This window comes from Entamoeba dispar, genomic scaffold (genome assembly GCF_000209125.1).
Source record: "Entamoeba dispar SAW760 scf_1105229463703 genomic scaffold, whole genome shotgun sequence".
Taxonomy (NCBI): domain Eukaryota; phylum Evosea; order Mastigamoebida; family Endamoebidae; genus Entamoeba; species Entamoeba dispar.
In genome coordinates, this window is record NW_001855825.1 from 162,486 (window position 1) to 182,598 (window position 20,113).

At 24.2% G+C, this 20,113-nt stretch overlaps 10 protein-coding genes across 10 annotated transcripts in view, besides 31 other annotated features; 6 read left to right on the forward strand and 4 right to left on the reverse strand.

Moving 5' to 3' along the window:
- Window positions 1-343, reverse strand: part of EDI_129370 (guanine nucleotide exchange factor, putative) — a gene marked incomplete at both ends in the record, with an annotated part of 2,198 nt that extends 1,855 nt beyond the window's left edge. The window contains one exon of the mRNA XM_001741346.1: window positions 24-343. Within this exon, the coding sequence (XP_001741398.1) occupies window positions 24-343 (320 nt within the window). The remainder of the gene's footprint in view (window positions 1-23) is intronic.
- Window positions 344-390: 47 nt separating this feature from the next.
- Window positions 391-460: a sequence feature (AT_rich).
- Window position 461: 1 nt separating this feature from the next.
- On the forward strand, window positions 462-858 carry EDI_129380 (uncharacterized protein; the record flags this gene model as incomplete). The annotated part of the gene is made up of 2 exons (XM_001741347.1): window positions 462-589; window positions 642-858. 2 exons carry the CDS (start codon window positions 462-464, stop codon window positions 856-858), a joined length of 345 nt encoding a protein of 114 aa, XP_001741399.1.
- Window positions 859-935: 77 nt separating this feature from the next.
- On the forward strand, window positions 936-2,825 carry EDI_129390 (heat shock protein 70kD, putative; the record flags this gene model as incomplete). The annotated part of the gene is made up of 1 exon (XM_001741348.1): window positions 936-2,825. One exon carries the CDS (start codon window positions 936-938, stop codon window positions 2,823-2,825), a length of 1,890 nt encoding a protein of 629 aa, XP_001741400.1.
- Window positions 1,808-1,835: a sequence feature (AT_rich).
- Window positions 2,826-2,834: 9 nt separating the features above from the next.
- Window positions 2,835-2,948: a sequence feature (AT_rich).
- A 179-nt stretch (window positions 2,949-3,127) lies between these two features.
- On the reverse strand, window positions 3,128-6,181 carry EDI_129400 (4-coumarate--CoA ligase, putative; the record flags this gene model as incomplete). The annotated part of the gene is made up of 1 exon (XM_001741349.1): window positions 3,128-6,181. The coding sequence occupies one exon, from the start codon at window positions 6,179-6,181 to the stop codon at window positions 3,128-3,130; it is 3,054 nt and encodes a 1,017-aa protein (XP_001741401.1).
- Window positions 6,182-6,648: 467 nt separating this feature from the next.
- On the forward strand, window positions 6,649-9,267 carry EDI_129410 (uncharacterized protein; the record flags this gene model as incomplete). The annotated part of the gene is made up of 1 exon (XM_001741350.1): window positions 6,649-9,267. The coding sequence occupies one exon, from the start codon at window positions 6,649-6,651 to the stop codon at window positions 9,265-9,267; it is 2,619 nt and encodes an 872-aa protein (XP_001741402.1).
- Window positions 9,268-9,661: 394 nt separating this feature from the next.
- Window positions 9,662-10,660, forward strand: EDI_129420 (serine/threonine protein kinase HT1, putative; the record flags this gene model as incomplete). Its single annotated transcript, XM_001741351.1, has 1 exon — window positions 9,662-10,660. The coding sequence occupies one exon, from the start codon at window positions 9,662-9,664 to the stop codon at window positions 10,658-10,660; it is 999 nt and encodes a 332-aa protein (XP_001741403.1).
- A 5-nt stretch (window positions 10,661-10,665) lies between these two features.
- Window positions 10,666-10,725: a sequence feature (AT_rich).
- A 7-nt stretch (window positions 10,726-10,732) lies between these two features.
- Window positions 10,733-11,327: a repeat region.
- A 1-nt stretch (window position 11,328) lies between these two features.
- Window positions 11,329-11,416: a sequence feature (AT_rich).
- On the forward strand, window positions 11,387-12,691 carry EDI_129430 (sphingomyelin phosphodiesterase, putative; the record flags this gene model as incomplete). The annotated part of the gene is made up of 2 exons (XM_001741352.1): window positions 11,387-11,515; window positions 11,567-12,691. 2 exons carry the CDS (start codon window positions 11,387-11,389, stop codon window positions 12,689-12,691), a joined length of 1,254 nt encoding a protein of 417 aa, XP_001741404.1.
- A 27-nt stretch (window positions 12,692-12,718) lies between these two features.
- On the reverse strand, window positions 12,719-14,341 carry EDI_129440 (uncharacterized protein; the record flags this gene model as incomplete). The annotated part of the gene is made up of 1 exon (XM_001741353.1): window positions 12,719-14,341. One exon carries the CDS (start codon window positions 14,339-14,341, stop codon window positions 12,719-12,721), a length of 1,623 nt encoding a protein of 540 aa, XP_001741405.1.
- Window positions 13,589-13,617: a sequence feature (AT_rich).
- Window positions 13,790-13,832: a sequence feature (AT_rich).
- A 108-nt stretch (window positions 14,342-14,449) lies between the features above and the next one.
- Window positions 14,450-14,486: a microsatellite.
- A 143-nt stretch (window positions 14,487-14,629) lies between these two features.
- EDI_129450 (minor histocompatibility antigen H13, putative) lies at window positions 14,630-15,529 on the forward strand (the record flags this gene model as incomplete). Its single annotated transcript, XM_001741354.1, has 1 exon — window positions 14,630-15,529. The coding sequence occupies one exon, from the start codon at window positions 14,630-14,632 to the stop codon at window positions 15,527-15,529; it is 900 nt and encodes a 299-aa protein (XP_001741406.1).
- Window positions 15,476-15,525: a microsatellite.
- A 58-nt stretch (window positions 15,530-15,587) lies between the features above and the next one.
- Window positions 15,588-15,663: a sequence feature (AT_rich).
- A 51-nt stretch (window positions 15,664-15,714) lies between these two features.
- Window positions 15,715-15,879: a microsatellite.
- A 38-nt stretch (window positions 15,880-15,917) lies between these two features.
- Window positions 15,918-16,063: a sequence feature (AT_rich).
- Window positions 16,064-16,098: 35 nt separating this feature from the next.
- Window positions 16,099-16,282: a microsatellite.
- Window positions 16,263-16,395: a microsatellite.
- A 40-nt stretch (window positions 16,396-16,435) lies between these two features.
- Window positions 16,436-16,472: a microsatellite.
- Window positions 16,473-16,556: a sequence feature (AT_rich).
- A 16-nt stretch (window positions 16,557-16,572) lies between these two features.
- Window positions 16,573-16,868: a sequence feature (AT_rich).
- Window positions 16,869-17,056: a microsatellite.
- Window position 17,057: 1 nt separating this feature from the next.
- Window positions 17,058-17,155: a sequence feature (AT_rich).
- Window positions 17,156-17,159: 4 nt separating this feature from the next.
- Window positions 17,160-17,341: a microsatellite.
- Window positions 17,253-17,435: a microsatellite.
- Window positions 17,436-17,439: 4 nt separating this feature from the next.
- Window positions 17,440-17,511: a microsatellite.
- Window positions 17,512-17,545: 34 nt separating this feature from the next.
- Window positions 17,546-17,718: a microsatellite.
- Window positions 17,719-17,869: 151 nt separating this feature from the next.
- Window positions 17,870-17,995: a microsatellite.
- On the reverse strand, window positions 17,989-18,726 carry EDI_129460 (uncharacterized protein; the record flags this gene model as incomplete). Its single annotated transcript, XM_001741355.1, has 1 exon — window positions 17,989-18,726. One exon carries the CDS (start codon window positions 18,724-18,726, stop codon window positions 17,989-17,991), a length of 738 nt encoding a protein of 245 aa, XP_001741407.1.
- Window positions 18,199-18,264: a microsatellite.
- Window positions 18,522-18,622: a microsatellite.
- Window positions 18,682-18,803: a microsatellite.
- Window positions 18,722-18,910: a microsatellite.
- A 467-nt stretch (window positions 18,911-19,377) lies between these two features.
- Window positions 19,378-19,407: a sequence feature (AT_rich).
- Window positions 19,408-19,668: 261 nt separating this feature from the next.
- Window positions 19,669-19,725: a sequence feature (AT_rich).
- Window positions 19,726-20,113: the final 388 nt, after the last annotated feature.

The following is a 20,113-nucleotide window of genomic DNA, read 5'->3' on the forward strand; positions in this document are numbered from 1 at the left end:
ATTTACCATTTATTACTATGTACTTAGTCATACAACTTAAATAAAACAAAAAAAACAAACGCTGTGTTTTAAATGATGAATAAGTTAATGGCATCCAACACTTTGTACAATACCTTCGTTTCCATGGTTTAGATATTCTTGAAACATACTTATGAGCTAAATTTCGAATAGACAATCCACAGTGCTGTCCAGTAACGGGATGAAATTGTGTCATTAATGAAGAAATAGAAAATAAGTAATTTATTCTTTCTTCTTTTAATGGGGATATTTGTTTTCCGTTTCTACGTTTGTTCTTTTTTTGTTTTTTTATTGAAGTATTTCCTTCAATTTGAGGATTGTTCATATTAACTTAATAAGTTCATTTATGACTCATTAATTTCTTTAAGATTCTTAATTATATTTAAATTATACATTTTATTATTAGTTCATTTTAAATAAAAATACTAAGAAAATAATATTTGATGAATCCACTACAGACTGACACGTTATTCTTTTATGGTCTATCCAATTGGAGTGATATTGGAACTGTTATTTCTGAATTTAATTCAATTAAAATACAAGTACAAGCAATTGAGATGTTATCCCCATCGTTTGTATATAATACTGAATATTAAAAGAAATAACTAATACTTATTATTTAGCGAAGGTTTTATTAAATATGACTCTCCTCAAAAATGTACTGAAGCTTTACAACGGTTTAACTCAAGTAGTGTTTCAGCAAGATTTGATTTTGCAGAGCCAAACAGTATTGTTGATTATCCAATTGCAAAAGAAATGGCAACAGGACAATTTATTTGTTGTAAAGCAAGTTTGGATTTATCGTGTGTTCCAGTAGAACATTTAATATCAACAGAATGAATTTAATTTTTTGTTGTTTTTTAGTGAAAGTAAATAAGAATTATAAAATGAACTAAAAAAAACGAGATTATTTTAAGATGTATAGAAGTCAACAAAAAGGAAAACAAAGATATAGCATTATAGGGATTGATTTTGGAAATGAAAATATAGTCATTGGAAAGTACTGCAATGGAGGAGTTGATATAATTGATTCACCAATAGGAAAACATTCAATTTCGAATTGTATATCATGTATAAAAAAAGAAATTCGATGTGGTGTTGATAGAAATGAAAGTCAAATTAAAAGAAGGCCAAAAAACTGTATTGTTGGATTAAAAAAATTAATTCAAGTTCATAGCATTGAATCAAAAATTCAAGAAAATAAATTTTCAAGTGTTCAATGTGATGAAAATGGAATTTTACAATGTGGTGATATTGGTATTATTCATATCGAAAGTATGCTTGTTGAAATGTTTAAAATGATAAAAGAAATAACACAGTCAGATTATTGTGTTGTATCAGTATCATCTAATTATTCATTTCAAGATAGAAGATGTATTGAATATGCATGTGAGTTAGCTAAAATACCTTGTTTACAATGCGTTGAAGATTGTGTTTGTATTGGATTATACTATTGGACATATGATATAACATCATTTATTACAATAAATAATAAAGAAACTACACAAATGTTTCTTAATGTTGGAGATTCTGAAACGACTTGTTCAGTATTTAGATTTCATTATAACTCATTAGAAATTATATCAAATGAAACTATAAATATTGGAGGAAGAGATTATAGTTATATAATTAAAAATAAATGTATTGAATTAATGAATGAAAAAGAAGAATTAAAAGAAATTCTACAATCCTTAGATGAAGAAAAGAAGGTAATATTTTATAACAAGATTTATGAAGATATTAATAAGTTTAAATTCTCTTTTTCAAGTCAAAATGTACTTGAGTCAACATTAAAAATTGAATTAAATAATAATAATGAATTTACTGAAAATATAACTAAAACTGAGTTTGAAAGTTGGTTTGAAGAATATAATAAAGCTATTTGTTTATTAGTACAAAGTGCTATTGAAATAACTCAAAAACGTATTAATTTAAATTTAACTGATATAGAATTTGTTGGAGGTGGTTCTCGATTAGATTGTATTAAAACTGTTATTGAAAATAAACTTCATTTAAATATAAAAAATACAATGAATAAAGAATGTGTTATTGCTAAAGGAGCTGCTTTAGTGGCAGTACAAGTAGGAACAAAATTAAGGTTATTAAAAGAGATAGAAGAAAACTTCTTATATTTATCTATTGAACGTTTCATTAATAAAGAAAGTATTCAAGTTGGTAATGTTTTATATCCAGAAATTGATCAATTAACAAGAAACGGAGAACTTATTGTTGAAAATAAAAATAAGTCAATTATTAATGAAGTCAAAATTAATCAAAATTGTATTGGAATTATTAAAGATGAAATAATACATTCAAATTATCTTTCTATTGGATTAGAACGATGGTTCTATTGTTACCAACCATATGACATTGTTATAGATGATAATGATAATTATGTATTTCCTTTCCAGAATTCTAGTAAAGTACAAAAAGATGAAAGAATAGGTCAGTATAAATACAACTGGATTATCAGAAATTATTTAAGAGCAATTGAATATTCTAATGAGTCAGGTAATCATCAAATTTTTAAATTAGAAAAAGAGATTTCATTAAACAATAATTGTTTCTCAGATAATTATTTGGATATTATAAAAAAAGAAATTAAAGAATTAGAAGAAGTACAATGTCGAGTTCATGAATGCACTAAGTTAAAAAATTTATTTGAACATTATCTTTCTCAACATAAATGCGAATTAAATGATAAAGAAAAAGAGGAACTAATTGAAAAGAAAAAATTATTAAGAAAAATAATTGATGATGTTGAAGAAACAAAAAGAATCATTGGGAATATTGATACAAATAACTAAATTAATGCCTTATTAATTATCAATAATTATTATGTAACAGATAATATTTTATTAAATGAATAAATCTTTTTTTATGTTTTAAATTTAATATTGTTTATAAAGCAATTTAGTTTTATAAAAAATGAATACTTCTTTTCATAATATAAATCAATAACAATAAGAAATGTTTATTCTTATTATTTTTCAATTCTAAACTTCGATTAAATAATAAATTGATTAAAGTTGATTAAAAAATGAATTTTAATACAATCAATAATATCCTTTCTTATAGTTAAGGTTAAAAATATTAACAAATGATTCAATTACTTAGAACGAGAAATGAACCCTTTACAAGAGGTAGTGAAGAACCCTATTTTACTTAATTTATTCAAGTTCAAAGATATCATTTCGTCATTAAAGTTGAGAATCATTTGTTGGTTTGTTTCTTTCAAATAATTAGATTGAAGTTGGACTTGTATTTTTAATACATACAGTGAAGGTATTAAATTGATTGCATCTGTACATCCAGAATGAGCAATTTCAGTAAATTTATTTATCCAATCATCATAATTGAAAATAGGAATTGAATGATTGAGAGAATTATAAATAGAAAAGATTTTTTCTGTGTGGACTTGTTGTTGAGGAAGTAAGTTAATAATTTTACCTTTGACCATACAATTCTTTGCTATAGCTTCTGCTACTTTGTCTACTGGAGTAAGATCTAAAGCTGGTCCTGATAATCCAATATTGTTCATAACACAAACACGGATAAATTTATAGATAAAGTCATCAGTATTACAAATACCTTTTTTTGAATCTGCAACAATAAATGCAGGCCTCATTATATTAACATGATAACCAAATTTTATTGCTTTCTCTATTACCTTTTCACCCATCCATTTTGATTGAATATAACCAAATGAAGAAACAGGAAGTTGTTCTGAAATTGTTTCATTTTGATTTAATGCAGCTCCAATAGTAGAAATATAACTACATATAACAGACTTCCCTGCAAATTTAATTGCATTGATTACACCACCAACATTTGTTTCTTTTAGTTGTGAATAAGATTTATTCCAATTAACAATAGCTGCACAATGAATAATGACTTGACTTCTTTCTCTCATTTCGTTATACTTTGTGCTTTCAATACCAAAATGGTCTTTAGAAACATCTCCAACAATCATTTCCATTTTCTCACTCTTTTGTAAACCTGCATTTCTCATCATCGATATCATTTTCTTATTTAGTTCTGACAAATCAACACTCCTTCCAATACAATAAATTTTTTTAATCTTTTCATTCTTAGCTACAGCATCAACAATATAAACTCCAAGATATCCACATGCACCAGTAATCACAACAGCGTCTCTATTTTCATTTTCTTCATTGTATTGTTCTGTTCCAAATAATTCTTCTTCATTCATTTGGTTTAGTTTTTCAATATCCTCTTTAAGAATTTTACCAGTATCAATAATATTTTCATTTGGATGGGCAATATAATCTTCAATTTCGCCAAGGGTTTGTTTACATATTAATAAATTAAATGGTGCATCTTTAACATATTTTCTAACAATAGTAACTGTTTGAGATCCAACAAAAGAATCTCCTCCACAGTTATAGAAATTAGAATCTCTTGATAATGCATTAATTGGAATATCAAACATATCTGCCCATAATTGAGCAATTTCTTTTCCTTCTTGAGTTAACACTGGATTATGATTTTCTTGAATAAGAGCTTCCCATCTCTTTTTAATACAATCTTTAACAATTTCCTTTAATTTTGGAGCATAAACCTTACCAAAAGATGTTCTAGGCATATCTTCAATAGCAAATATATAAGTTGGAATAGAAAATGGAACAAGTTTATCTTTCAAAAATTCTTTTAACTCTTTTTCAAGATTATCAAAAGAACAATCTTTTTTAATAACAACAAAAGCCACAACAGCTTCTCCTTGAATTTTATCTGGAATTCCAATAACTGCAGCTTCTTGAATTTTTGAGTGTTTAATTAAGGTATCATTAATCTCAGCTGGCCAAATATTATGACCTCCTCTAATAATCATTTCTTTAACTCTTCCAGTAATTCTCATAAATCCATCTTCTTCTAAAACAGCTTCATCTCCAGTTCTAAACCATCGATCTTCAGTAAATGCTTGTTTATTAGCCTCAGGATTATTCAAATATTCTTTCATCATTATAGGAGAACGTACTTCTAATTCTCCAGCAAGTCCAATAGGTAAAATTTCTCTCGTTTCATGATCAACTACTCTAACTTCATAATGAGCAACTGGACCAGCAGGAATATGGGTTGCTTTAGATGGCATTTTATACATTAACCCACAAAGTTCAGTCATTCCGAACCCACTACAACAAAATTCTAAATGAAGGTTTTGTCTACAAGATTCAATAAAAGAATCTGATGCTACAGCTCCTCCCATAATAACTTCTCTCAACGAAGAAAGGTCATAATGAGATCTATTTGGATGTTTTAGTATTGCCATAAAAGCAGAAGGTGCACCAGAAATATTAGTAATTTTATTTTCTTGAACAATTTCATAAACCTTTTCAGTATTAAACTTATCCATACAGACATGATAATATCCTTTTAGTATAAGTGTTGATAATACAATATGTCCTGTAGTAGTGAAAAAAGGAATAAAAGCTAATGTTTTTCGTTCATCTGGTGGAACTTGAGAACTAATTGAAACAATATTTCCTGTAAATTCTCTATTTGTATAAACACATATCTTTGGAACTCCTGTTGATCCAGAAGTACAACCATAGAACAATTCATCTTCTGGTTGAATTTGATTTCTTTCATTTTGAAGAAGTTCTTTATTAATTGGTACTTGTAATAGAGAAGAAAATGAATAAAGATAAGAGTCATTCATAGAATTTATTTCTTCTTGTGAAGCATCAACTAATAGTACTTTGACTTCTTTATTAAAATTACGAATGTTTGGAAGGAATCTTTTTATAGTAACAACTAGTTTTGGTGTTACTCGAGGGAATAAACGAGATAATTGATCAGAAGTGTATGTTGGATTGAACGGCATCATAATAAATCCAGAAGATTCTATTACTGCTTCCATAATAATGAAAGGGATACAGTTGGGTAAATATATAGCAATAACATCTTTTCTCTTTAAATGAAGTGTTGTGTAGAGTGCTGATGAGATTGTGTCTACCTTATCTTGAAATTCGAATAAATTGTATTCTATGGCTGGTTCATTTCCATCAGCTTTAATGAATTTAAACAGTGGTTTATCTCCAAGACTACGGATGTGTTGGTATTTTTGTGCAAAAACATTGAATTGTATCTCAGTGTTTTGAGATGACTTGATATAAGATTGAGTAAGATGAACGGCTGACATAGTAATAAGATTAGATCTTAGTTTGAATATATAATTAAAATTTTTGACAGGGTTTTTTCAATAAAACATAAAATTGATCTTTATTCAAATTAATGATTATGTTTAGTTTCATATTAACAAAATGTACTATATCAGTGCACTATTAATATATCAATCTTTTTGTTCTTTTTAATTTTTTTAATGTCACCTTTAAAACTAAATTATAGTAAAAAATTATTCTTTACTTCAAAACCAATGACAATTTATTGTTTAGAGCTATGGGGTTGGTATAGAGGAAGTAGTTGTTGTAACTTCTCAAAAAAATACTTTAATCATAAAACAAAAGTCAATCATAAAATGTTTTTTGATAAAAATCTATTTATAAAATGGAGAAATTTTCAATAAATAAGTACGAAAAATAAAAGAAAGAGATAGGTTTGTAAAAGAAAAGAATAATAAAAAACACAAAAAAAAATAAAATCTTAATCATGGTGATCACAAGTGTGACGCCACTAATTGGAATATTTTTTTTTATATGTCTAACGAATGGGTGTCAATGTGTTATTTATTCTGATACTCAAAAATTAGATAAAGAATGTACTTATAGTGGAGATGGATGTGATTATATATTATATGGAGATTGGGAAACAAAGTTTCAAGGGAATAATGTTCTTTCATTTGGTAAATTATTTATTTATTCAAGTGTAACATTAACATCACAATACCTTATGATTTTTACATCAGTTGAACTTAATTCGAATGTTTTATTAACAGTAAATGGAAATATACAAATTGAAAGTACAATAACAATTAATAAAGGAGCAAAAATTATTGCGAATGGACAGTGGCATATACTTGGTTCAATGATTATTTATCCAAATAATGACAATGTTCCATTATTCGAAGGATGGAAATGTAATAGTTTACAACTAGATAAAAAAAAGTTTAATATTATTGTTCCAACTTCATTTAATGGATGTATTGATATATTTTCATTAATAGATTCATCTATATTAAATACTGATTCTAGTTCAAATAATTATTTATCAACTGATTTTCCTATTCTTGACAATACCATTCAATTAGTTAGTAATCAACGTCTTATTCGATATTGTTCTTCTTCGATTTCATTTGATTATTCAGTGAAATGTCATATGAATGGAACAATATATAAATCATCATTGTCTTTATCAGATTATTCGTATCCTTTTACTTTTCCTCATTGCCCATGTGAAGAATTAAATAAAGAGTGTTCTTTAATAATAGATGTTGATTATGTTGACTTTCAATTAATGAATTTACCAAATACAAATATTTATTCATCACATTCTTTAATTATTCTTTCATTAATAAAAATTAGAGAGCTATACTTCTATTGTATTAAATGTTCTATTAAAATTCAAATAATTAAAGAATGTAATTTTATTCTATTTGGTAATGGAATACAATTATTTGATGTACATTCTTCAAATTTTTTTAGTATTCAATTTACTTACAACTATACTTCATTCATTAATACATTAAGTATTGATAGTTTTTTTAAAGGTGGACAAGCAAAACTTACTATTTCTGATAATGCAGTTGTTGAGTCAATCCTCTCTTTAAAGAATATTAATTTGACAATTGAGTCATTAAAAGAAGTTGTTGTTTTAATAAAATCAATAAATTCATCAATTAAATCAATATCTGGAAAATATGTTCTTATTACAAACACTCCTATGATTATTAATCAAAACCAATCAACAAATAACTGTTATGTCATTGAATGTGTCAATGAAATTTGTTATTGTCTTGTTTGTTTTGAAAAATATAAAATAGTGAACAAAATATGTATTAAAGATGATGATATTCCTTCAGGTTTTGATTTAATTCAAAGTATTTATTCTAATTGTATTTGGGATCTTTTTAATATAAAAACAAATGAAAGAATTTGTATATTATGTGAATCTGGATATATTCTTTATGAAGGAAATTGTTTAATAGAATCAGATTGTTTAGTTGCTATTGTTAATAGATGTGTTCAATGTTCTTTTGGGTATTTAAATCCATCATTTAAATGTCAAGGATGTAGTGATAATAATTGTGAGTTTTGTACAAATACAAAATGTTTAGAATGTTCATTTCATTCTTATATTAATCAAGAAGACTGTGTTTTTGATTCAAATAAACAAAATAAATTTGAATGTAAAGATGGCTATTATTTATCATTTAATAAATGTATTTCTTGTTTATCTTTTGATTCTCATTGTATTTTATGTGAGAAAGGGAGATGTAAAAGATGTGAAAATGGATATTTCATTAGTGATGGAAAATGTGTATTAGAACAAAACTGTAATATAATACAAAATGGTATATGTCAAGGATGTAGTGAAAATAAAGTACTTGATATTAATCATCGTTGTGTTGAACCAATTGATAATTGTGTTTTATATAATGGAAATGAATGTATTAAATGTGAAGATTTAATGTATTTTGATGGAATTTCATGTAATTTTAGAGATAGGTATTGTCAAAAATATTATCAAGGAATGCCATGTAGAAGATGTAAAGATAAATATTATCTGACAAAACAAAATATGTGTAGTGTTTGTGAAAATTGTCAAACATGTTCATCAGAAAATTATTGTTTAACATGTAATTCTACTTCATTTTTATCCAACCACAAATGTAAATCAAATAATGAATTAATTGGAAAATGTAGTATTTTTACTCCTACAGGTGGATGTTCATTATGTAAAGATGGTTATTTTTTAAATGAATTTGATTGTATCAAATGTCCTATTGAATGTAAAACATGTTTTTATGAACATTGTTTGACATGTGCTGATGATTGTTATCAACATTATAATGGAAGTTGTTTACCAAAAAATACACTACAAGGATGTGCAGTAGAAATTACTCAATTTGGTTGTACACAATGTAAAGATGGATTTTTTCATGACATTAATATATGCAAACAATGTAATAAAACATGTCGTACTTGTAACGAATATAATGAATGTACTTCCTGTAATGAAGAGTTAGTATTTAGCAGATCAAGATGTATTTCATTAGAGGGAATTAATCATTGTAAAATTATTCTTCAAATCAAAATGTCAAAAATGTAGTTTTTGGTATCGTCCTAGTGATGATGGAACTTATTGTTCATCTTATATAGTATGGTGGTTGGTTATGATAATAGTTTTATTCATCCTTTGTCTCTTTATGTTTATTTTAATACTTTTTTATTGTATTATTAACAGATATCAACATTTTCTTGTTCAACATCATCAACATCTTCATTGTACTATATTTAAAATAAAAGAAAGTTCAATAAATTTTAAGTATCGAATTAATAAATGGATTCAATGTAATTGTGATATTCTTTTATTAGAAGATCATGATATTTTAATTAAAGTACAACAACCGTGCGTATCATATTTCTACCTAGGAAATTTTAGTTCATCTTTAATTAAGATTCAGATTGTATTAAATAAAAAGAATGGAAAGTTTCTGATTGAAATGGATCCTACTATCATCTTATTGAAAAAAGGTGAGGCGTGTGAGTTTAAACTAACAGTCACACCTTTATGTAGTTCAAAATTAAATGATAAAATAACTATTGTTTGTCAATCAATTAATAGTGGTAAAGAAGAAGTCGGATATCTTAAATTTAAAGGAGAAACAGAAATTACAACAAAATTAGATATAGATGAAATTATATTTGACAATAAAATTGGAGAAGGAACTAGTGGAATTGTTTTTAAAGGAAGATTTAGAGAACATACAGTTGCTATTAAAGATATGAAAGATAGATCATACAACATAAAAATTAAAGAAGAATTTGAGAAAGAGGTTTCAATGTTAGATAAATTTAGAAGTGATTATATTATTTATTTCTATGGATCAGTTTTATTTAAAAATAAAAGGTATTTGGTTACTGAATATGCAGAACATGGAAGTATAAGAAATTTGTTTAGTCTAAAAAAGGAAGCTATTCCTATTAAATTAAGAATTAAATTTATGATAGATGCTGCTAATGGAATTCAATACCTTCATGTCAATGGAATATTACATCGTGATATTAAACCAGATAATATTCTTGTTTTGTTTCTATCTGAAGACGTTCAAATTAATTGTAAGTTAACAGACTTTGGAAGTTCAAGAAATATAAATACATTAATGACAAATATGACATTCACAAAAGGAATAGGAACACCCGTTTATATGGCACCAGAATTATTAAGTCAAAAACATTATAAAAAAGAGGCTGATATTTATTCATTTGCAGTTACAATGTATGAATGTTTTAAGTGGGGTGAGGCTTATGATAGAGAAAAATTTGTATATATATGGAATATTGCTGATTTTGTTATTTCTGGTAAAAGGTTACAACAAATTAATGAAATACCTGAACCTATATACAAACTTATTTGTGGTTGTTGGAAACAAAATCCTAAAGACCGTTTAGTCATAGAGCAAGTACTTGATCGTTTACAATTATTGTATAAAGTGAAATGAATCTCATTTATTTATTATTCAAAAAAAAAATTGTAATATATACCAATAGTTTAATATTTTTTAAAGTAATTAATAAAAAGTAGTTAATTAAGTATTAATAGAACTTGTGTCTATTGTTCCTTGCTCAGGGGAGACTAATCCCGTCCCTTCGCCTAAAAGTGTTTGTTCTTCAACTATTAGCTTATTCTTTGCTTTTAGTTGTTGAACGGTGAGAATTTTCTTTTCTCATTTTTAGTGTGGAATAGAGTATTTTAAACATCCCTTACTTAGATATTCATTATTAAATTTCTTTTTAATTTCTATGGGTTTAAATTTCTTCTTCTTTATTTTCTTATTTTAAGGAGAGCATATAATTACTACTGTATTGCTTTGGGCTAATATTCTTTTAGCCTCAACCACTTGACCCTTTTCTTTTGTTAATCTTTCTTATATTATCAAATAATACTTGTATTCTAACAATTAATAATATCATCTTTATAAATACCCATTCGTTTATTGTCAATGATATTCTGTCATTGTACATAATAAACACTGCTATTCTTGCAGTACCGGGTAAGATGTTTTTCTAACCAAACGCAACACCATAACCAGTCCATAACTGGGGGAATCGAAGGATGGAAATATTTTAGGGTTCTGTGTGGTGTCTCTGACGTGCTACCTTCAAATCCATATTTTTTAAAGTAATTAAAAAATTAAATAAAAAAGAACTTGAAAATTTCAATTGAAATGAAAATTTTTATTTTCATTTTTATATTACAATGTTTTTCATTTGAAGATTATATTTGGGTTATTTCTGATACACACTTTGATTCTAAATTTGCTGAAGGAGGATATGCTCATTGTAAAAGCATTGACGTTTGTTTTCATAATACAATAAATAAAATAATATCTATTAACTTAAATTAGTGTTGTCATGAAGACTCAGTACCTAAAGGAAATAATTTTGAAACTGCACAATTTTGTGGACACCATTCTTGTCATGCTCCTTTAGAAACAATTATGTCTGGAATGGATTTCATTAAATCTCATGAAAGTATATCTAAAAATGTTATTTGGTTAATGGACGTTATTCCATCTGATATGTTCCAAATGACTAAACAAAGAAATCTTAATGATTTAGAAATGTTCCATAATGAGCTTAAACGAAGACTCCCTGGATTTACAGTATTACCATCAATTGGTAATCATGACTATTTTGAAACTTCTTTTTGGGCATTTCCACCAAAAAGTCAATGGATGTTAAATAATATGAGTTTATGGTGGAAAGATTGGTTATCTCCTGAAGAAATTGCTACTACAAAGAAAGGAGGATATTATATTCACCAACTACCAAGTGGAATAAATATTATTTCATTACAAACTGCTTATTTTGATATTATGAATTCACACTCTGGAGAATATCCAAAAACAGATCCTGGAGAAATGATGATGTGGTTTAATGCTACACTAAAAGTGTTAAGAGAAAAAGGTCAAAAAGCAATTATTATTTCTCATGAATCTATTGGACTTAAAATTACAGGAATGATGGACGTTAATCCATATTTCACTCGGGATTTCCTAGAATTATATAAAGAATATTCAGATGTTATTATTGGCCATTTAGCTGGTCATAACCATATTGAAGGGTATCGTTTATATCCTGGTGAAGATCCATTTTATAGTGTAATTATTAATCCAGCAATGACTCCAAAAGGATCAAACCCTTCTTTAAGACTATATAAATTTAATGATAAACATATTATTGATTATACAACATATTATCTTAATCTTGATCAATGTAATGCAGAACATAAATATACTTGGGTCAAAAGTTATAATACTCAAGAAGAATATGGGTTAGTTAATCTTGGTAATTCTGAAATTGGTAGATTACACTATATGCTAAAGAATGATAACATTGCATGGAGTAAATTTATGAAACATTTTTCAACTGAATTACCAAATTCTTGTGAAGGAAATTGCAGAAAACAAAGACTTTGTTCAATGGAAAATATGAGAGAGTCAGGATATGCTGAATGCATTAAGAAGTAAAATTAATGGAATTATAAATGAAAGAATTTAGTTAGAATAATTTAAATTACATTCTATTTTTTTAAACAAACAATCTTTCTTAATAAATGATGAACATTCTTTTAATTGACATAATACACTTTTAATTTGTGTCATTGTACAGCATGATACCCATTCAATAATAATAGATTGGAACATTGATCTTTCTAAATTAATTAGGTTAGAAGAACTAATAATAATAGATCCTATACTACAATGTATTAATTCAATTGATTCAAAAATATTTTTCTGAAAGAGTAATTGTTTAATTGTACAACTTTTTAATGATATTCTTTTAATACAAGAAAAATCAACAGATTCTCCTATCCAATATGATGCAGTTAATGAGTCAATTACAAATGTATTAAAATGTAAAGTATTAAAATGAGCAAATGAAATTGATAATGATTTATTTCCAAAGAAAATATGATCAAAACATGGAAGAACAAAAGAATTATCACATTCAAATATTACTTTAATATTCTTTGATGGTGTACCAATATCATTCATTTGATTTGAATTAAGTAATAAATTTGAAATAAATATTGTATTTTTCATAGATTCATTACAATGTTTCCAAACCACAAAAAGTAATTCTGAAATTGAAATATGCTTCAATTTAGTATCGTCAATAAATAGTGAACCTTTAAAATATTTTTTTATGTTTATGTTTTGTAATTGTGCTTCATCACATAATAAAGGTCCATGAAACTCTTCAACTATTAAATTTTTTACATTCTTTCCAATAATAAATGGTGAAGATTGTATACAAGCAATATGAACAGATTTAACAGAATCAAAATTAATATTAAATGAATTTTGACTACAATAATCTATTTCTTTAATTGTATCAATAATTTTTATTGATTGAATTTGTGCTTTATTAATTGTTTTATTAATAAATTTTTCATCTTTATCAATGAAATCAGTAAGAATAGAAGTTATAAATGGTTCTCTTAATCTTGGAATAAATGAAAATTGTTTTGTTGAATAAGATAAAAAATTTACATATATTTGATGTTTAGAAGGTATATCTTTATATACATTAGTAAGCTCTTCTGCATAAACACATTTCTCTACAATAAATATGAATTTTGAAATAGAATTTTTTTTAAAATTAATTCGAGAAACAATAGATTTGAGTTCAACTATTCCACAATATAAAATACATTTTTGTGCTGTTGTTTTTTCCATAATTAAAGTTACTTCAGGGTGATAAGATTCTAGCAATACAAGTGTTTTAATATTAGCTAATAAATGAATATAATTTGGTAATTTGGTAATAAAAGTTTTCTGTAAACTAACTCTCAAAATATGTTGCCCAAATCGACTGAATAAAAATTGTTGAAAAAATCGTGAATCAATACCTCTAAAAATAAGTGGTAGAGTTGTTGGAAGAGTTTTGGCTTGTAATGTGCTATAATTTGATGGAAAATTTAAAATTTTTAATCTAGTAAAAAACGTACTAACTTCAATTGGTGTGTTATGTGACATAATATTGTACGGGCAGTTGGCCATTGTTAAAACGGCCACTTGTGCACGACGAGAAATTAACATTAATTCTTTGATTTGAGTTAATGAAGGAAAATAAAGGATTACTTGTTGAAAGTTGGTTAACCAAGAATCAGACATCTCTTTAAGTAAAGTGATCTTGTTAATAAAAACCCTTTTAAACTTCTGAAATACTTATTGATTAGAAATGATTTACGACATTACCAACAAGGTATTAAAAAAATACTGAAAAAGAAAAAAAAAGAAAAAAAAAGAAAAAAGAAAAGACGATCAATATAAATTGTTAGATTAATTTCAACATTCTATCAACTCATTTCTAGTGTTGGATTATTTGTTACTCCAATTTTACCATTAATCTTTGGTGCACAAAGAGCTGAAAAAGCAATTAGAGAGAAAACAACAGAATCTATGGATTTAAAGAATGCGGCATCAATGCCAGTAATAGGAAGTCTTGTATTATTTGGATTATACGTTATCATTAAATTCATTTCTGCGGACTATTTACAATATTTGTTAACACTTTATTTTATGTTTATTGGGGCAGTTGGAATAAGTGAATTGTTTTCATTTATATTTGAGAAATATGCATCTCCAGAGAAGTTAGTTATCAGTATCCCATACATTAATTATAAAATTGAAACATCTAAATCAGAAATTCTTGGGACAGGAGTTGGATTTATATTTTCATTAATATGGGCTATTACTCACCATTGGATCTTTAATAACTTCCTTGCATTTTGTTTAACAATTGTTGCTATTGGAGAACTTACAGCACCATCATTTAAAATTGCGGCAATTATGTTAATTGCACTTTTCTGCTATGATATCTTTTGGGTATTTGGAAGTGAAGTTATGATGACAGTAGCAACTCATGTTGATGGACCAATCAAATTTATCTTCCCTAAGGATGGACGATTCATCTTCACAGAGCAAGTTTCAATTCTTGGACTTGGTGATATTGCTATCCCAGGTATTTTTATTGCATTAATGAAAAGAATAGATACTTCTTTCAATAACAAGAGTCAATATTTCATGGTCTCTATGGTTTCATATTTCATTGGATTATTAATTACATTTGTCATTATGCACACATTTGCACATGGACAACCAGCATTATTATATCTTGTACCAGCATTATTAATTGGAACTATTTTCTATGCAATATCTAGAAAAGAATTAAAACAAGTATATGATTATCATGATCCTACTGATGAGAAAGAAGAAAGTTCTGAAGAAGAAAATGAAGAAAGTTCTGAAGAAGAAAATGAAGAAAAAGAAGAAGAAAAAGAAGAAAATAAAGAAGATTAAAAGCAGACATAATTGAAAATGATTCAGTCTTTTCACTTTTTTTATGTTTTTTTAGGAGTTATTAAAATATATTTTTATAAAAAGAAAGAGTTAAATATTTAATTGTTTCTTATATTTTATTGTTTTTTTATAATCTGTTTAGATATGATTAATGTTAAAATATGTTTAATAATGATGAGTTATAGTAAATTATTTTAATGTCATTATATTATAATTTAATATTAATGTTAATAATTATTTATAATAATTTGATATTAAATAATATGTGAATCATTTCATTTTATTAATATTTATTGTTTAAATAAAAATGATTCATTTTAATTTATATTTCATTAATTATATAATTAAATACTTCGTATATATTATTATTTGTTTGGTTCTGTTTTAGATAAAATTAATTTGTTTTTCTAATGAAATTATTTATGTATTATTCTTTTAGATTATTGAAAAAACTATCAATTTGTTAAAGTTATTAATTTGTTTCTTTATTTTATTTAAAATGATTTTAATTTATTGATTTAATGTTTTATATTTGATGAATAATGATAATGAAATAATCATATTATGAATTATTTCTTTTGTTTTAATATTGTTATTTATTTCTGTTCTTATTTCATTCAATTATATTTATAATTTGATTTTATTTCTATTAAATTATTTATTATTTAATTTGAATATTATTAAATATTTCATTATTCTAATCATTTAAATACAATGTTTTGTTGTTTGTTATTATTCTTTAATTTTATTTTAGATACTTTGTTATATTTCACTTATAATATTTATTATGTTATATTCTGTTTAAATCTGATATAATGAACTAAATTAAATTTATATTTATATTTATTTAGATTATATTATATTATTAAACATATAATTTAATCATTCTTTATACATTTCTTCTTTTTATTATTATATTATATTTTCTTATTATTATTATTATATTAAATATAAATTTAATTTAAAAGTATGTTTAGTATTAAATATTCATTTATACTTTTTTATTTAAAATTATTAATCAATATTAGAAATACTAATTCTTCATTAATTGAATAAAAAATTGAATAATATGATATGTTTATTTTCATTTTATAAAGAAATTAATATAAAAAATACAAATGAATTATATTAAGAAAATGATTAATATTTATAATGTTATTATCATAAATGAATAATTATGAAATAATTATGAATAAGAGAATTATTAATGATATTAAATTATTATAAGATTATTTATTGATATTATAATCATTTATTAATTTGATTTATGACTTATATAATATTTAATTGAAAAGAATCAAATATTATCATTTAAAATTTATCATTATTATATTATTAATTATATTATTTTTATTTATTTGATGTTCTTTTTTGTTTAATAAAAATATTATTCTTCATTTTATATTTTTAATTTTTATATTTTAATTTATAATATTTATTAAAATATATTCTTTAAATCTTATTTTATTCATTCAATATTTATTCATTTATTGTATTTATTATCTGAATATTATGTTTTATTTTATTGTTAAATTAAAAATTATTATAAAACATTTAGATAATTAGTATGTTAAAAGATAATAAAATAAATGAATAAAAATGTTAATATTTTACATATTATTTTATGTACTTATTTTATTTATATGTAATTAATCTTTTCTTATTTTATTTATTTTATTATTTAATTTTGATTTAAAATGAATATGATGATGATTTATTAAAATATTTATTTTGTTATTTTAATTCTTATTCTATATTTTATACAGATATATATCATTTATTCTTTCTTCTTTCATTGATTTTATTTTATTTATTTATTGTTTCTATATTTTAAATATATTCAATTCTTTCTCTGTTATTCATTCTTCTTTTATTGTTTTGTTAGTATTTTCTATTCTTTATTTCTTATAATTATTATTTCTATCTCTTTATTCATTTTTATCTTTATTATCATTTATTATATTATATTTTTATTATCATTTATTATATCATTTATTGATATTCATTATTCTTTTGTTCATTTTACTTCTTTTTATTTCTTTATTATTTTGATTATTTTATTTTACATCATTGTTATATATCATTTATTATATTATTATATTTTTGATTCATTTCATTCTTTTTATTTTTTATTCCTTTTATCATCATTCTTTTATTACTCTTTCATGATTTTATACAATTGTATGTTAAATCTGTTGGTTTATAGACTAATAAGATTTCACTGTTATTTATGATATTTTTGTTATCTTTTTTGTGTTTAATATATTTAACATTCTTCACAAGATTACATAATTTCTTTGTAATTAATATTAAGTTCAATTCATTGTTTATTTGAATTATTAAAATTTAATGAAATTAAATAATAAAAAACAATAGAATGAAAAGAAGATAATAAAATAATGATTATATAAAGAAATAGAATTATATAAAAATGAAATAATAATAATGAAAAATATCAATTAAAATTCAAAACGTTGAATATGAATAAATGGAGAAAATTGTGTTGGTTCACGAACTGGTTTTCTAAAGTATTTTAAAAAATAAATTCCTTTATTTATTAAAGGAATAAAAAACATTAATGTATTATTTTCAAGATATTTTTTCCGAATATAATTTTCATTTTTAATATTACTTGCTAAATAAATACATACAAAATCTCCTTCTTCTGATTTATCTTCTTCTATTTTAATTTTAACTCCTTCTATTTCTTTATTATTTTCTTTATATTTAACTTTTTCAATATGAATAAAATCTTGTCCTTTTGCTTCTTTAAAAATATATTTCTTTTCTTCTGTTAATTTCTTTTTCTCATACATCACTCTAATATCAAAAATACCTTCAACCATTGGTTTTTCAACTTCAATCTTTTCAATTCCTTCTTTCATCTCCCATTCATATTTTTTATCAAATATTTCTTCTTCTCCATTAACATAAATTCCTATTTTAACTTTTTTATATTGATTGGGTCGAATGACTTTTATCTTAATTTTCCCTTCTTCTTCTTCTCTCACTTTAATTTGTGTTTCTTCTTCTTCTCTTACTTGACTTTCTATTTCTTCTTCTTCTCTCTTAATTTCTCCTCTTTTTATTTTTTCAATTATCTCTTTCTCATATTCAAGTTGTTCATAAATGTTCTCGTGCCATTTTAGTCCTTCTCTTTCTTGATATCTTTCTTGTAATCTCTTCTCACTCTTCATTCTTTTTCCTTTTTAAGTTTCTATTTTTTTTCTTTTATCATTTTTTTCTTCTTTATTTCTTTTATTTCTTTATTCTTGAAGACTGTTTCTTGTCTTTCTAAACGACTTTCTCAACTTCTTCTTCTTTTTTTCTACCACTCTTATCATTCTATCTCTCTCATTTCTTCACTTCTATTTCTTCCTTGAAACATTTAAAGTAATCTCCCCATTTCTTCTTTACAAATCTTGTTCTTTCTTACTTATTTATTTTCTTCTAACTATTTGAAAACTCTTTTCCATGAAATACTTTCTGATGAAATGTCTCATTACTTATTTCATCTCATTCCTTTCTTTGAACTTCATTAGTTAAATACTTATTTAATACCATCTATAATCTATCAACCAATTAATTCTTTCAACATTCTTGAATTTGAACCTTACATCTTTCTGTCATACTATCTCAAAAAGGTATCTAGTCAATACCACAAATACTCTGAGAAATTCACATCATCATCACACTAAAAAGTTTAATGACTTCTAGAAATTATTTAACTAAACTGAAAATATCTCTTTGACTTTAATATCAGAATGGTCTTTTGGTGAATAAAAACTTCATAAAATGTTATGTATTACAATCGGAAATTCGTGATTATCTTTTTCTACCACGTCATCTTATTTATTTATAGATATTTTATTTTTTAAGAAATGACTTGTATAAGGATTTTGACCATCAACATAAATTTCTTAATAACAAAAAATGGATCAATAATAAATTAATAACAAGAGTAGTGGAGAATTAGAACAAGACACAACACACACAATTGATTTAAAGTATGTAAAAAACCTAAGTCATCATGTTATAAACCAAAGCGTAAAAATAAGAACTGATGAGAGATTTTTAAAGAAGAGTCTATTTCAATTATTGTTAGATTATTATTCGATGCCCACAATACTCAAAAAAGGTTTTTTAATAAAGAAGAATTTAAAAATTATGTTAAAGAATAAAAATAAATAAATTAAGATACTATAAACAGTTGAATTAGTTGTCAGAATATCATAACCTATAAAAATCAATATGAAAATCTATTTTAAATGAACTTTTATTTAAACTGTAGTAAATATCTTTCAGTTACTATTGATAATTAACGTTTTATTCAAAAATATAAATAAAAGTTTTTCTTCGTTGAACAAGAAAAACGAAGAAGTCCTTTGTTAAACTGGTTCAATTAAAAAGAAGAGCTAAATGGAAGAACACATTTAGAAATATAAATATAGAACGTATTTATAAAACACAACTCTAAAGAGTCATACGAACAAAAACAAGAGAAGAAATGGGGTTGTGTGATTTTTGACTTAATGAATATAAATTAATATAACTCTGTTTAACAGTTGAAGAATTATTTTATGC